Genomic DNA, 14507 nt, shown 5'->3' with positions numbered 1-14507 from the left:
ATCTCAGAAAACAGAGACAGATAACATTACACTCTGCTTACGCCTGTGGCTAGTTGTTCGCCTTCCACCAGCGTGGCTCTAAAATGTACCTTCCAAACCAGCGGTTTTCCGTGATGAACACGAAACCCAGTTACACCCACTGTTGACAGCCCAATTTTTTCAATGCCTACCTTGATGTTAGTGTGCGCTCGGCTGACTGTGATTCTATTAGGTGCGGTTTTCTAAGTACGGGAATCTCAGACATGCACCTTTTTCCAAGCAGCGCTGGTCAGAAAGCTAAATTCACCATAAGTGGCAGGAAGCTCGGCTGTTTATGCTTCTAACTGGCCTGTTAGTAGAGCGAAGGCATTTATTCGTGACACCTCTCTGCTCTTTGGGCTGGTAGGGAATCATGGGAGAAATGTGAAACACAGGAGCGAAATGGACAACATCAGGAAAGTGTTTGGGAAAATTCTGCTCATTTAAACAGACTGATCTCGTGAAAATTACACAACTGTGGTGACATTTTTGCAAAAACAAAAGGTTGATTACACAAATCGTGGCAGTTCTGAGGTGAAATGTCCACCAGGTGGCGCTAAAACCGAGTTACATTTTCTCCTGAACCTAAAGTTATTTACTCACCCTTATGCCGTCTCAAACTCATATGATTTTTTTTTTTCGTGGAACAAAAGATTAGATATTTTGCTAGAGATATGATGGGAATATGTCCATTCTGTGGAGATTTGATTGGTTTTGGGTGAGAAACAGACCAAAATGTATCTCCTTTTCCTCTATAAATCTTGACATCTGCAGTCTACTTGTCCTGATCATGATTTAAAGATTCATTACACTTCCTAGTGCTTGATGCATGCGTAGTGCACATGTGCAAAAAATCAGTTGAGCTACAGCACAATTGAATTGCATTTGAATAAGCTTGTAAATGTAGTTGGTTATGAAATGCAAACGATAAAATGTCCAGTGGGTACTCAACGAAACTGATCCTCTTTACCGTCCGTCACGTAAAAACTATTGCCAGGAGGCGCAAAGGGACACATTTGTCACCATCGTTTAGTAGTGTGAAGAAAGTGAGAGTTATTATGATTAATATTATTATTTGTATTGTTTTTTTTTTGTTTGTTTGTTTTTTACATTTTGATGTGTAGAAGGCGATCTAACCATGCAAAATGAATGGCAGCATTAAAGTTATAGCTTAGTTAGCTCATGAATTAGTATATAGAAAAAAGTGTTGGAATGTCTGCCCTTTTCAATAAATAAAAGCTGTTGCTTCATAGATATTAGTTATCTAATTATCTTCCTGAAAATTAAAATGAAAATACACTGTGAACATTCATAATTTTATTTGTTAGCCATACTGAAAAAACCAACACATAATTAACAGCATTAACCCATATAATTGACCCGGCTAGTTGGCAGTGATAGAGTGAAGCATAATGATTATATATATATATAAAATGGTGGCCAAAAGTTTGAAATAATATACAGATTTTGCTCTTTTTGAAAGAAATTGGTACTTTTATTCACCAAAGTGGCATTCAGCTGATCACAATGTATAGTCAGGATATTAATAATGTGAAAAATTACTAATACAGTTTGAAAAAAAAATGTAAACTGCTTCAAAGAGTTCTCATAAAAAAATCCTCCACGTGCAGCAATGACAGCTTTGCAGATCCTTGGCATTCTAGCTGTCAGTTTGTCCAGATACTCAGGTGACATTTCACCCCACACTTCCTGTAGCACTTGCCATAGATGTGGCTGTCTTGTCGGGCACTTCTCACACACCTTACAGTCTAGCTGATCCCACAAAAGCTCAGTGGGGTTAAGATCCATAACACTCTTCTCCAATTATCTGTTGTCCAATGTCTGTGTTTCTTTGCCCACTCTAACATTTTCTTTTTGTTTTTCTGTTTCAAAAGTGTCTTTTTCTTTGCAATTCTTCCCATAAGGCCTGCACCCCTGAGTCTTCTCTTTACTGTTGTACATGAAACTGGTGTTGAGCGGGTAGAATTCAATGAAGCTGTCAGCTGAGGACATGTGAGGCGTCTATTTCTCAAACTAGAGACTCTGATGTACTTATCCTCTTGTTTAGTTGTACATCTGGTCTTCCACATCTCTTTCTGTCCTTGTTAGTGCCAGTTGTCCTTTGTCTTTGAAGACTGTAGTGTACACCTTTGTATGAAATCTTCAGTTTTTTGGCAGTTTCAAGCATTGTATAGCCTTCATCCCTCAAAACAATGATTGACTGATGAGTTTCTAGAGAAAGCTGTTTCTTTTTTGCCATTTTTGACCTAATATTGACCTTAAGACATGCCAGTCTATTGCATAATGTGGCAACTCAAAAACAAACACAAAGACAATGTTAAGCTTCATTTAATGATCCAAATAGCTTTCAACTGTGTTTGATATAATGGCAAGTGGTTTTCTAGAACCAAATTAGCAATTTAGCATGATTACTCAAGGATAAGGTGTTGGAGTGATGGCTGCTGTCTAGATTTGATCAAAAATGACTTTTTTCAAATAGTGATGGTGCTGTTTTTTACATCAATAATGTCCTGACTATACTTTGTGATCAGTTGAATGCCACTTTGGGGAATTAAAGTACCAATTTCCTTTCGAAACAGCAAAATCTGCACATTATTCCAAAGTTTTGGCCGCCAGTGTATGTGCTCATTATTTTGATATTAAATATTATACGATTTGATATGATATGATTTAAAGTTACTGAGGATGGTGTGGAGTAGAGAAAACCTCAAGTTCTTGAAAGCATCAAGAACTCCTCTGAACTGATATACTAGTGGTAATGTGTTCAGAATGACATATACAACAAACTGCAGGATCGAGACCTGCTCTTTTTATTTTATTGTTTATTTGTTTGGATACACGTGGTAAGTAAAATATCTAACTATTTTTATGCGCATAAGAAATCCTGAATGGAAACGGTTGATATGCGAAAAAATTCTCAAAATTCGCTTACAATTTAACGCGCTTGGAGGAGGTGGATTTTGTAGAGTTTTGTATTAGTTAAAATGCGCATTAAGGTGATGGAAACGCAAAACGATGACATGTTATGAGTGTGGGATGGCTTGGTGTGATTGGCCCAACAAAATGACAGACCTTGGCACACAATTCTTTGAACATAGCTCTTGACATTCGGAAGTGGTTAACCCACAGCTGGTCTTCAAAGTGGGTCCTCACAATCCTCCAGAACAGTGTTAAGCATGGGCGCTCCCAAGTCCCATGCATGAAGGCATTTCAGCACACATTATATGAAATTGTTCTGTGGCGCATATATATAATTATTATGAAAATACACTGTGAACATTCATGATTTTATTTAAGCGTAATGAAATGCTGTATACTGTATATGTGCTTATTTAAAGTCCTTTCTAGTTTTTAATTCTAAAGGTACAGAGGATGGTATGGAGTACAGAAAACATTTATGTTCATGTGAACTGATAGCTCAGTGGAAGTGTTTTTGGCTTTTAAGCCAGAGGTTGCAGGATTGAAACCCGCTTCTTTATCTTGTTTGTACATGTGAAAAAGTCAGATGCAATCAGCAGACAAACGATATGCCTTTATTGCATAAATACACATTTGACCACATATAAATAGTAACATTTGATATTGCTGAAGTTCATTTCAACATTCAAAACAAATGCAGACATTATTATTTTAGCATTGCATGGTTTTTGTTTGCATTTCATTCCATTTTGCACTGTGGCTGGTACTGACTCTGTGTCCTGTAAGAATATTGTTGGTCATTTGGTTTTATACTGCATATTATTTATACATTTAATCTTATATTTGTTGCCACGATTGTGTTTTAAAAGGTAAAACCATAGCCAGTAGGTAGCATAGGGCGGCAGTGTTCATGGTTACATGATAAAGATTATGATTCAACTTAATTGCATTAACAATAGCGTGAGGGTGGTTCATTTTTATTTTTCCCAAAGACCTGGGTGAAAATCTAAAAATCTCCTTTGACCTTTTGAACAGCTCACCTTAGTCTGTGTTCTAATGGGGGATGGGAAACACCAAAAGTAGATAATAGCCCACCTTTAACACCCACCTCGAGCCTTTGATTATGTCATCATCAGAGAACTGTTACCTCAACTTAACTTAACTTGAAGTAAAATCACAGTTGAGCTAGCTAGCACCATGATAGCTAGCCTCTTAAATTGTCAATGAAATGATGTTAGCTAGCTTACATTTAGCATATCTGATTTACTGGCTAGCTAGCTACTGTATAAACACATTTTGATTGCTAGTTAAACCATAGATCAAATATATTTACCCTAGTAATATCATCAAAACTTACTTGACTGGATGTAGTCCTTGGGCTCAATGCAGTAGTGTGGCTTCAATAGTCCTGCTGCTGTAAGTAGTGTGCTGTTTGCATGTGACTGAGGAATGCGCAGGGTAGAAATTCAACTGAATTTGCATTAACTCTAGTTGTTTTAACCAAGATTATGCTGCAAGATGTTTTTTTTTTTTCAACTACATTTAAGTTCCGTGTTATAGGCTAACTTGCAATTTAGCAAATTTCCAGTTTATTCCCATTAATTCCCGTTAATTCCCATATATTCCCGTTAATTCCCATGGAAAGTTTCCAACTTTGAAAATTCCCGGAATTTTGCAACCCTAGCCGCACCCCTCCATCCCAGGCATCCTGTATCCACTCCTATCCGTTTTTGTTTCCACGCGCATCTGACAATGATGTCCGCAGCCCCCACCCCATCATCAGAAGTTATGACAATGACGACCAACCCCCCCCCCCCCCCCCCCCACCACCCCCGTTGGACAAAATATGTTGGCCACCACAAACTGATCGCTGTCCCTTGCCCGGTCACCCCTGTAAAAAAATCCTGGCTCCGCCACTGCATGTGACATGTCGTTATTGCAAACAATATATATGCATTTATTCACATAAATATTAATATTTGATATAGATGTCTTAAAAGTCAATTAAAACATTCAAATCAAATGCTAAGACATATTTTCAGTATTTAAAGGTTTTTATAAAAAATGTTAAGCCATATTTTATGTTAATGTTTATCAAAGAAAGAGTCTGTCGTCTCTGCTGACATGACATGGGAAGAAAAGTGGTTTGGGAAAAGCCGAATTGGAACCCGCCTCAAAATCAGCCTTACGAGTCATGCACTTGACAGCATTATGTAAAGATCAGGGCAAAATTAACTCTTTATGAATTAATAATCTGCCGTTTTACTTGTAGTAATTAAAAGTCATTGTTGCTTTAGAGTTTATTTCACCAGAAAACTGCTGCAGTACGTACAACAATGGAGGCCGAGCTGTGACCTTGCAGTTAGCACATACTGTTGGCTTCAACACATTAAGCCTTAGTGCTTACACAGGTGATATGGGTTTGAATCTGAAAAAATAAGGTGAATCAATTCCCTTAGCTACCAGGAACCAGCCAATCAGTTGACAAATGTCTGTTTTGTGGGTGGAAAAATGGTTTAATTTGAGTCAGACTTTGGCATAAAAGTAAAAATGACTTTGGGTAGAGAAACAGGTGTGTTATGTAATGCTAAAACAAACAGTCCCCTTTCGGTTTTTTTTTTTTTTTTTTTTTTGTTTGTTTTGTAAACCGAATGTTTAAAACCTATAGTTTTGCCATTTCTTTTTTTCTAATACTGTGAAGGTTTGGTCTAGAGGTCGACCGATAGTAGATTTTGCAGATATTGATAACTAAGATGGAGGAAAAGGCCAATAATCGATTAATCGGCCAATCATTTTTGTATGTTTGTGTGTGTGTGTATGCAGTATATATATATCATATACATATATATCATATATACAGTATATTGGCATACATTTTTGCCAATAACCAATATTTTCAAAAAGCAACTATCAGCACCGATTAATCGGTAAAACCATTATATCGTTCTACATCTTATTGTACATGACTTTAACAAACACATCTTGGTGTGCAGTGGTTTGGGCACCACTATTCGAGTACTATTTGAGGGTGAAATTTCTTTGTCATATTTCTAGATATATGTATGGAAAATGTATTTAAAAGTCCATTCATGGATAAGTTTATGGTTTAGCTCACCAAGATCAAACTTGAATGTAATTCCTAGCTGGAGGTCATGTTATGATATATTGTCTAAGCACATTAATAATTCCATACATTTGAGATTATTGCATTCACCATATGTTTACCTTTAAACGGCCCTTATGTTAATAAGTATTCAACTAGATCTTTGCATTATTAGAAGGAAATGTAAATGCTACTTGCCTGTAAAAAAGTTCTGTGTGGTTTCCAGGTGGTTGATTACTGTCCCACCCTGAGTCTTTGTGATAATCTGGTCTCTAGATATGCTGCCTCCTTCAGTGGAAGCCTATGAGATTTTTTTACCCATTTTATTGTCTGCCTGGTGTGAAATGTATGTCTGATCACCCAGACAATTCAAACATGAAACATTTTCAACTTATTTTAAGTGAATCAACCCTTCACCAGCTTGGGAAAAACTGTTGTGGAAGTTTTAGAAGAACCCAGTATGTGTTTAATGAGAAATATTTATACTCCTTTAATATGGTGCAAGCTTGATTTTATTGAAGTGGGTGGAGAAGCATATAAAACTGGCGCACAACAGATGTGCAAGATGTTCAAACTGGAAGAATCTGCATTTTCTCAGCTGCTCTCCAGTCTCACAGATGGCATGCGGTTTAACAGGGACTCTGGCGATGCCTGCGGTCAGTTGTTTGTTATAGACACAATCACCTGGAACAGTGCATTACAGTGAATGCTGGGAGTCTCATTAAGACAAACATTTCTTTGTCAAATAGGCTTACATACATTTTCAAGAAAGCAAGATGACATGTGCAAATAATACAGAACAAGACACACTAGCTGTTCTTAACTAGTTGTTTTGACGACCCACCACTGTACCAGAATTGTTTATCATACAAATAAACAAAAATGCCCACTCTTCAATTATGTGTATATGCATAAATGAAATAATCAAACCAGCCCATCTGGCACCAACAATCATACATGCGATTATCTAATCAGCCAATCATGTGGCAGATGTGCAGTACATAAAATCATGCAGATACGGGTCAGGAGCTTCAGTTAATGTTCACATCAACCATCAGAATGGGGAAAAAATGTGATCTCAGTGATTTGGACCATGGCATGATTGTTGGTGCCAGATGGGCTGGTTTGAGTATTTCTGTAACTGCTGATCTCCTGGGATTTTCACACACAACAGTCTCTAGAATTTACTCAGAATGTGCCAAAAACAAAAAACATCCAGTGAGCGTCAGTTCTGCGGACAGAAATGCCTTGTTGATGAGAGAGGTCAACAGAGAATGGCCAGACTCGAACTGACAAAGTCTACGGTAACTCAGATAACCACTCTGTACAATTGTGATGAGAAGAATATCATCTCAGAATGCTGTTTTGATATGCGGGTTGTTGCTGTTTTGGCGATGCAATGTTGACCTACACAATATTAGGCAGGTGGTTTTAATGTTGTGGCTGATTGGTGTATGATTTTGTGTGTGTGTTTGTGTAGTGTTATTGGTGCAGATGCTGGAAATGGTATCCGTGTTTTCTTCCCGGATATCGGCATGTTCATGGTGAGTCTGTCGGTGTGGCTGCTGTGCAGAAGTCTGGTGCAAAAACGGCCGACCGAGGAGATGGCACAGGACAACCACGAGTTTGAGCCAGAGGAACAGGTGGGTCAGAGTTACTGCATACCTTATATATTACTCAAACACACATATACAAACACCTGCGGCTCAGTTTATACAAACCCACATGACAACACAGAGAACATGTGCGGACATCCCTGATATTCGTAGTGCAGGGTTCAACAAAATGGATTGCCTGGCCAGTTGACTGTCACTTTAAATGTTGGGACAGTGCAATCTTACATTTGTTGTACTTGTGTTTTTATGACTTGCAATCTTACACATTTGGCTCTCTGTGATGTAATGAACATTGTTATTTCGAATCCTGCTGATTTAAAATTGTCACCAATGTAACGTTATTTAGCTGGATAACACAGATGAAGATTTGTCAAAATTTGGAGAATGACTAGTCTTGGAAGCATCTGTAAGAATGTGTTGAAATTATAAACCAATCATAATGTTTTATAGAGGAATTTTCCAACAAAACTGTTCTTGCTGTCATGATGTTATGCCTTTGCTGTGTAATTGCCAGCTGTTAATGCAAATTAAATGTATGTATTTATTGTGTTTTATTGTGGTGGGACCAGTGAAAATGTTGGCAAGGTAAGTTCAAATGTGAATGGGCCAGTAGATAAATTCCTTGTTATGCCCTGAAGTGAATTTTCATGGAAAGCAGAATTAAAAATACAAATAATAATAATTCAGAATCATTTTTACATTCAAGGTTCCCACTGTCATGGAAAACCTGGAAATATCAGGGAATTTTAAAAGTGTGATGTCCACACCTGGGAAAGTCATAAAAATTAATAAAAACTTTAAAAGTCATGGAATTTCCTAAAGTGAACATGATTTTGCTTTTTCTACACTATTTACAGGGTTCACATAAAGTCCTTGAAGTGCTTAAAGTGTTTGAATGTAGCTTTTAGAACCGGAACACTTCTCTCTCGTCTTTTCGGCGAGACATTGAACTGCCACTGTTGTTAAAGAGACAGTACCATTTTAGCACTTGTTATATACCAATGAATGTAAACTCATTGTAAATGAGTGTAAATATTTGTAAATTGTACACATTATTTCAAACAGTAACAGCTCATGTCACTATTACGCAATATCTTGACATTATATTAACTGATAGAATGAAGAATTTTTACTTTTTAAAAAGCTAAAATGGGATCATAATAATGATGACAAACAGATTATAGGGATAGAAACAAGTACAGCTGTCCCTTGTATGTCACAGAGGAGTTTTGATTGCAGCCCGGCAAGTTTTTCAGGACATGCTCTGCTCAGTTATATTGCTTGTCCTACAAGCAGGGTTGGGAGGGTTACTTTTGAAATGTATTCCAATACAGATTACAGAATACATACTGTAAAATGTCATTTGTTAGATTACTCAAGGTCAGTAATGTATTCTAAATACTTTGGATTACTTCTTCAGCACTTTTTCACTTGTTTTGACTATAAAAACTCTGCCAGTACAGTAAGACAAAATACACATGTTAAAAATACATTCTCTGAAAAACCTAAATATCTTATGCAGTGTTGTTTCTAAAACAAGAGAAATCAAACTGATCGTGTTTAAAGGATTTTTAAAAATATTTTTACAGGAAAACAATACAAAAATTATTATCAAGAATAAGATTTTTGCCCAAATATCAAAGGTCTTACTAGAAAAAAAGAAATAATGATCCAATGTGAATTTTCTTGATAAAAAAATATGATCGTGCCTAGAAAATGTCTAGAAATAGCATTTTAGCTTATCGTAAAGCTGACAATTTACACAAGGTTTATTTCTATTTCTTCTGCTCCAAACTTACTTCAAACTTACTTCTCTGTCTGCTCGTATGAATGTAACACATCATAAGAAAGTGTTTCTCCTCTGTTCAAATGCACTTTGGATTGCATCATTTATATGTATAAATGTTTTCCATCTGAAAGGACTAAATATTAAATGAAACAAATGAAAATAAAATGCAAAGTAATCGCTTCAGTAATCAAAATACTTTTTTAATGTAACTGTATTCTCAATATCAATGATTTAAATTGTAACTCTAGTGGAATACAGTTACTTATATTTTGTATTTTAAATACGTAATCCCGTTACATGTATTCCGTTACTTCCCAACCCTGCTTACAAGTATTTATTCTTGCACAAAGTGTAGGGTTTCACTTTTATTATTATTATTCCCCGCTTAAACAGATCATTGAAACCAAACTGTAAGGCCTAGAGACTTGATACTTTGGGCGATCGTAGTTCACTACTCAGGCGCATGGAGTCGCCCCGATCAGCCAAAGGGGGGGTGCTATAGCGAATAAAACAACAAAATGAAACATTTTGGGCCATAACTCTTGTACCTTAAGGGCTAGAAACATTTTAATTAAACATATACAAAATGACAAATAATTTATGAATCTGTGCAGCCAGTATTTCTAAAGTGTAAACCTTATGAAGGAAAATGTGCACGGTGTAATTTCAAATCAGATGGGCGCGGTCGACTCTGTTTGTGGTTTCTGTTAACTGCTCGTGCCTGGAGCTTGACAAGTATAACATTAAGATACGACATCATATACTATACACTTTCCACTTCTTGAAATGTCTGTTAATGTATCACACAAGTCACACATGATTCCCATGTATTCATTATAGCCTAAACCTGAGCGCGATGTTAAATTCCTGACCTGAAGTGATGATTTCACGTCGGAGCTCATCTATATGTCTTTTAAAGTTGACCACATTTATGTCCACATCAGCGATTAAGGAAATTATCTGGTTAAGACTTTATTCTGAAAAAAAGTTAAAATGCTCTGTAAAGGTTTAGATGCTCCATAGAATTGTCATCTATTAGGAATATTCCTCCTTATGTAAAATGAAGAATCTGAAACATGCTCCATCTTTTTCTTTTTTTTTTCTTTATACTGTGCTACCTCTGGTAAGGCGCTATATATATGTAACACTATTATTATTATTATTATTATTTTTATTATTACTTAACTAAATAATGGTGTTTTATCATAACAATTCCTGATAGATTTATGGGACTTTCACCTGTTTGTAGGCTATATTGATTTTATTTTCATTTCTTTTAAAGTTTGAATGTGTGTTTAACATTTCACATTTTGCTGAGCGTGGTTGCCGCGGTGGATGGCATGAAGCCTCCACATGCGCTATGTCTCCGTGGTAACGCGCTCAACAAGCCACGTGATAAGATGCGCGGGTTGACGATCTCAGACACGGAGGCAACTGGGATTCGTCCTCCGCCACCCGGACTGAGGCGAATCACTAAGCGACCACAAGGACTTAAAAGCACATTGGGAATTGGGCATTCCAAATTGGGAGAAAAAGGGGAAAAATCCAACAACAAAAAAAAAATAAATAAAAAAATAGATCACTGGAGCAGTGTGAATTTCCTTGATGCTTCAAATGCTCCACCATCATTCCGGTCCCCCCCCAAAAAAAAAATAAAAATTACAGGACTTAATGTCTACAGACCTGTCACTCTCACATCTGTGGTCATGAAGTCATTTTGGAGACTGGTTTTGGCCTACCTGAAGGACATCACTGGACCCCTGCTAGACACCCTTCAGTTTGCTTACAGAGAAAACAGGTCTGTGGATGATGCTGTCAACATGGGACTGCATTATATTGTGCAACACCTCGACAGACCTCTGACTTATGCAAGGATCCTATTTGTGGACTTCAGTTCAGCCTTCAATACCATCATGCCTGATCTTCCCTCAACCAAACTGACCCAGCTCTCCATGCCAACCACAATCTGTTGGTGGATCAATAGCTTTCTGACAGATTGACAATAGCTAGTGACACTGGAAAAAATCACATCCGGGAGCCTCACTGTTAGCACTGGTGCTCCTCAGGGATGCGTTCTCTCTCCACTGCTCTTCTCCCTGTACATTAATGACTGCACTGCAAAGAACCCCTCTGTCAAGCTCCTGAAGTTTGCAGATGGCACCACAGTCATTGTCCTAATCCGCGACGGTAACGAGTCTGCATACAGACAGGAGGTCAAACAGCTGGCTGTCTGGTGCGGTCACAACAACCTTGAGCTGAACACACTCAAAACAGTGGAGATGATAGTGGACTTCAAGATAAATCCCCCTGCATGAATCAAAAATATATAAACACATTTAAAATATGCTGCCAAAAAAAAAAAAAAAAAATGAAAAATGAAAGCAAAGTCATCAGAATTGCAAACAAAATCATGTTTTCCTTGGTTATATTACTGTTTTTTGTGCTCTCTGACAATTTTGCTCATATTTTCATTTTTTGTATGCATACGTCGGAGTCGTATTGGAGTGACGTCACCTCCCCTCTTCGAATGATTGGCTAGATTGGCTAGGGCCCGGCACCGGCGTGGAGGCCACTGCAGGAAGCAGACGCCACCCGTCTCACGGCCGGCCACCAAGAACCCCAGGAAGGCTTCGAAGCACCCCTGAGATGGGCGACCCAGGGACGAGGAGATCCGCTTCTACGGAGCTGGAACACAGACCACTCCATCCCCCAGTAGAGAGCCGGGAGGAGAATCTTTTGTTTCGTTTTTCGCCGCATGCCCAAGAGGCTGCGGTACCCAAAACTTTGACAAAAGAGTGGTTTCCTTGTTCTCTGGGTCACATGTCAGGTGCATACGGCCGTTGTCACGACCGCCGTCCACCGTCCCACTTTGACAGGTTTGGCACTTCAGCGGCGGACCCCCCGCCCCGGCCCACCCAGATGTGGTTCTCGGACCTCATGCTCCTTGCGACAGCCCCCCCCCCCCCCCACCGGCAAATTCACCTGAGAAAGGACCTTCTTTCTCAGGGACGGGGCACCATCTGGCACCCATGACCAGACCTCTGGAATCTCCACGTCTGGCCCTTGGATGGGATTTGGAAGACCTAAGTGGCCTACCACCCGCAGTGGTAGACACGATCACTCAGGCTAGGGCTCCCTCTACGAGGCATCTGTATGCCTTGAAGTGGCGTCTGTTCGCTAAGTGGTGTTCTTCCCGACACGAAGACCCCCAGGGATGCGCAGTCGGATCGGTCCTTTCCTTCCTGCAGGAGAGGCTGGAAGGGCAGCTGTCCCCCTCCACCTTGAAGGTGTATGTAGCCGCTATAGCGGCACACCACGACACAGTAGACGGTAAGTCCTTAGGGAAGCATGACCTGATCATCAGGTTCCTGAGAGGCACTAGGAGATTGAATCCCTCCAGACCGCATCTCATCCCCTCATGGGACCTCTCTGTAGTCCTTCAGGGTCTACGGGGAGTCCCCTTCGAGCCCCTGGAGTCAGCTGAGCTTAAGGCACTAAGGCGCTTTAGAAGCTCCGAGCATCTCTTTGTCTGCTTTGGTGAACAGCGGAAAGGAAGCACTGTCTCCAAACAGAGGATTGCCCACTGGGTCATTGACGCCATCGTGATGGCATATCACGATCAGGACGTGCCGCCCCCCATGGCACTACGAGCCCACTCTACTAGGAGTGTAGTGGCCTCCTGAGCCCTGACCAGTGGCGCCTCTTTGGCAGACATCTGCAGAGCAGCGGGCTGGGCGACACCCAACACATTTGCAAGGTTCTATAATCTCCGGGTTGAGCCAGTTTCGTCCCGTGTGTTGTCAGGTCCGAACAGGTAAGTTCCGGGACAGCTGGCCGGGTGTACCGCTTGCGTATAGCGCCTTTCCCCTCCCATGAGGTGAAGACATACGCCTTTGACTCCCAGTCGTGTTCACAAGTTGTGATCCCTGGATGACTTTCCTGCTTAGCCCTGTGGCAGACGAGATTGCGGAGAAACTCACTGCCGGCCCAGTACATGTGCTAACTAAGCCCTGTACTGGGGTAGGTGCTCCACATGCACTGGTTCCCCATAGGTGACGCCATGTGATGTATCTTCCACTAAATCATTTCCCTGTCGGTAAACTGCGTCTTCCTTGGGCAGAGGCCCCTCTGCCCCCGGTCTCCATGCATGTAGAAACACCTCCCCCCTCGGGTAGGACCTACCATGTGACTTCTCCACATGACATACTTCCGACAAGACTCGGTAAGACCATGTTACGTATTTCCACTCGAAATACCCCCCTTCTCTGGGTGGGGTGTGGTCTCTGTGGTGTCTTCCCCTTGGGAGTGACACCCCCCCGACGTAGACATTTATGGCCCCCAGTCGGTTAACAAATTCCACTCTTTTTGGGGAGAAAAAAGAAGAAAAGAGGCCACGGCTGGGCTAGTCTGTCCCTATTTGTTGGGCAGTCGACTTGTTCCTGAAGGACCGTTCGACGCTCATAAGAGTGTTGGGGGAGGTTACGTGATGTCCTGGTGCGCTGGCTACGAGGCACACAGCAGTCTGCCCATCTCGCACCGCCAGTCCACGTAACACAATTCAGCTAGTTGTGGTGTTTTGTATAGGGACCCCTAGTGTCACTACATCGACACAACGTTGAGTGAGTGACAGATAGGGAATGTCCTGGAGACGTTGTGTCCCTCTTGCCACAACGCTGAACTACCTGCTGAAATGGCCGGAACCTTGTCTCGGCATACCAGCTCCTTTTATACCCGTATGTCCGGGGGAGTGGTATGCAAATTCCACTCGCCAATTCCCATTGGCCTTTTTTCAAAAAGCAGAGGTGTTCAGGGCTCCCAAGGGTGACCCCTAGTGTCACTACATCGACACAACATCTCGTTCCCTCCATCAGGGCACTAAGGTTATGAAAGTAACCAGGACGTTTTCTTTCATGGACTTTCCCATTAATGCATACAAAATCTATTACAAACAGTTTCATTAGGGCATTGTTGTTATTTCTAAACAAAATTAACAGTTTACAAACCTGTATGACTTTGTTTCTTTCATGGAACACAAAAGGTG

The 14507-nt window shown here is 40.2% G+C and overlaps 1 protein-coding gene across 1 annotated transcript in view; it reads left to right on the top strand.

The window, feature by feature from the left end:
* The window catches only part of LOC127440425 (piezo-type mechanosensitive ion channel component 2-like), a 144868-nt gene that overhangs the window by 23534 nt on the left and 106827 nt on the right, over positions 1–14507 (top strand). Inside the window, exon 5 of the mRNA XM_051696980.1 lies at positions 7542–7704. Within this exon, the coding sequence (XP_051552940.1) occupies positions 7542–7704 (163 nt within the window). The remainder of the gene's footprint in view (positions 1–7541; positions 7705–14507) is intronic.

Source organism: Myxocyprinus asiaticus, chromosome 5 (genome assembly GCF_019703515.2).
Source record: "Myxocyprinus asiaticus isolate MX2 ecotype Aquarium Trade chromosome 5, UBuf_Myxa_2, whole genome shotgun sequence".
Taxonomy (NCBI): Eukaryota; Metazoa; Chordata; class Actinopteri; order Cypriniformes; family Catostomidae; genus Myxocyprinus; species Myxocyprinus asiaticus.
Note: the sequence above shows the minus strand (reverse complement) of the source record. Positions and strands in the feature narration are given on the sequence as shown.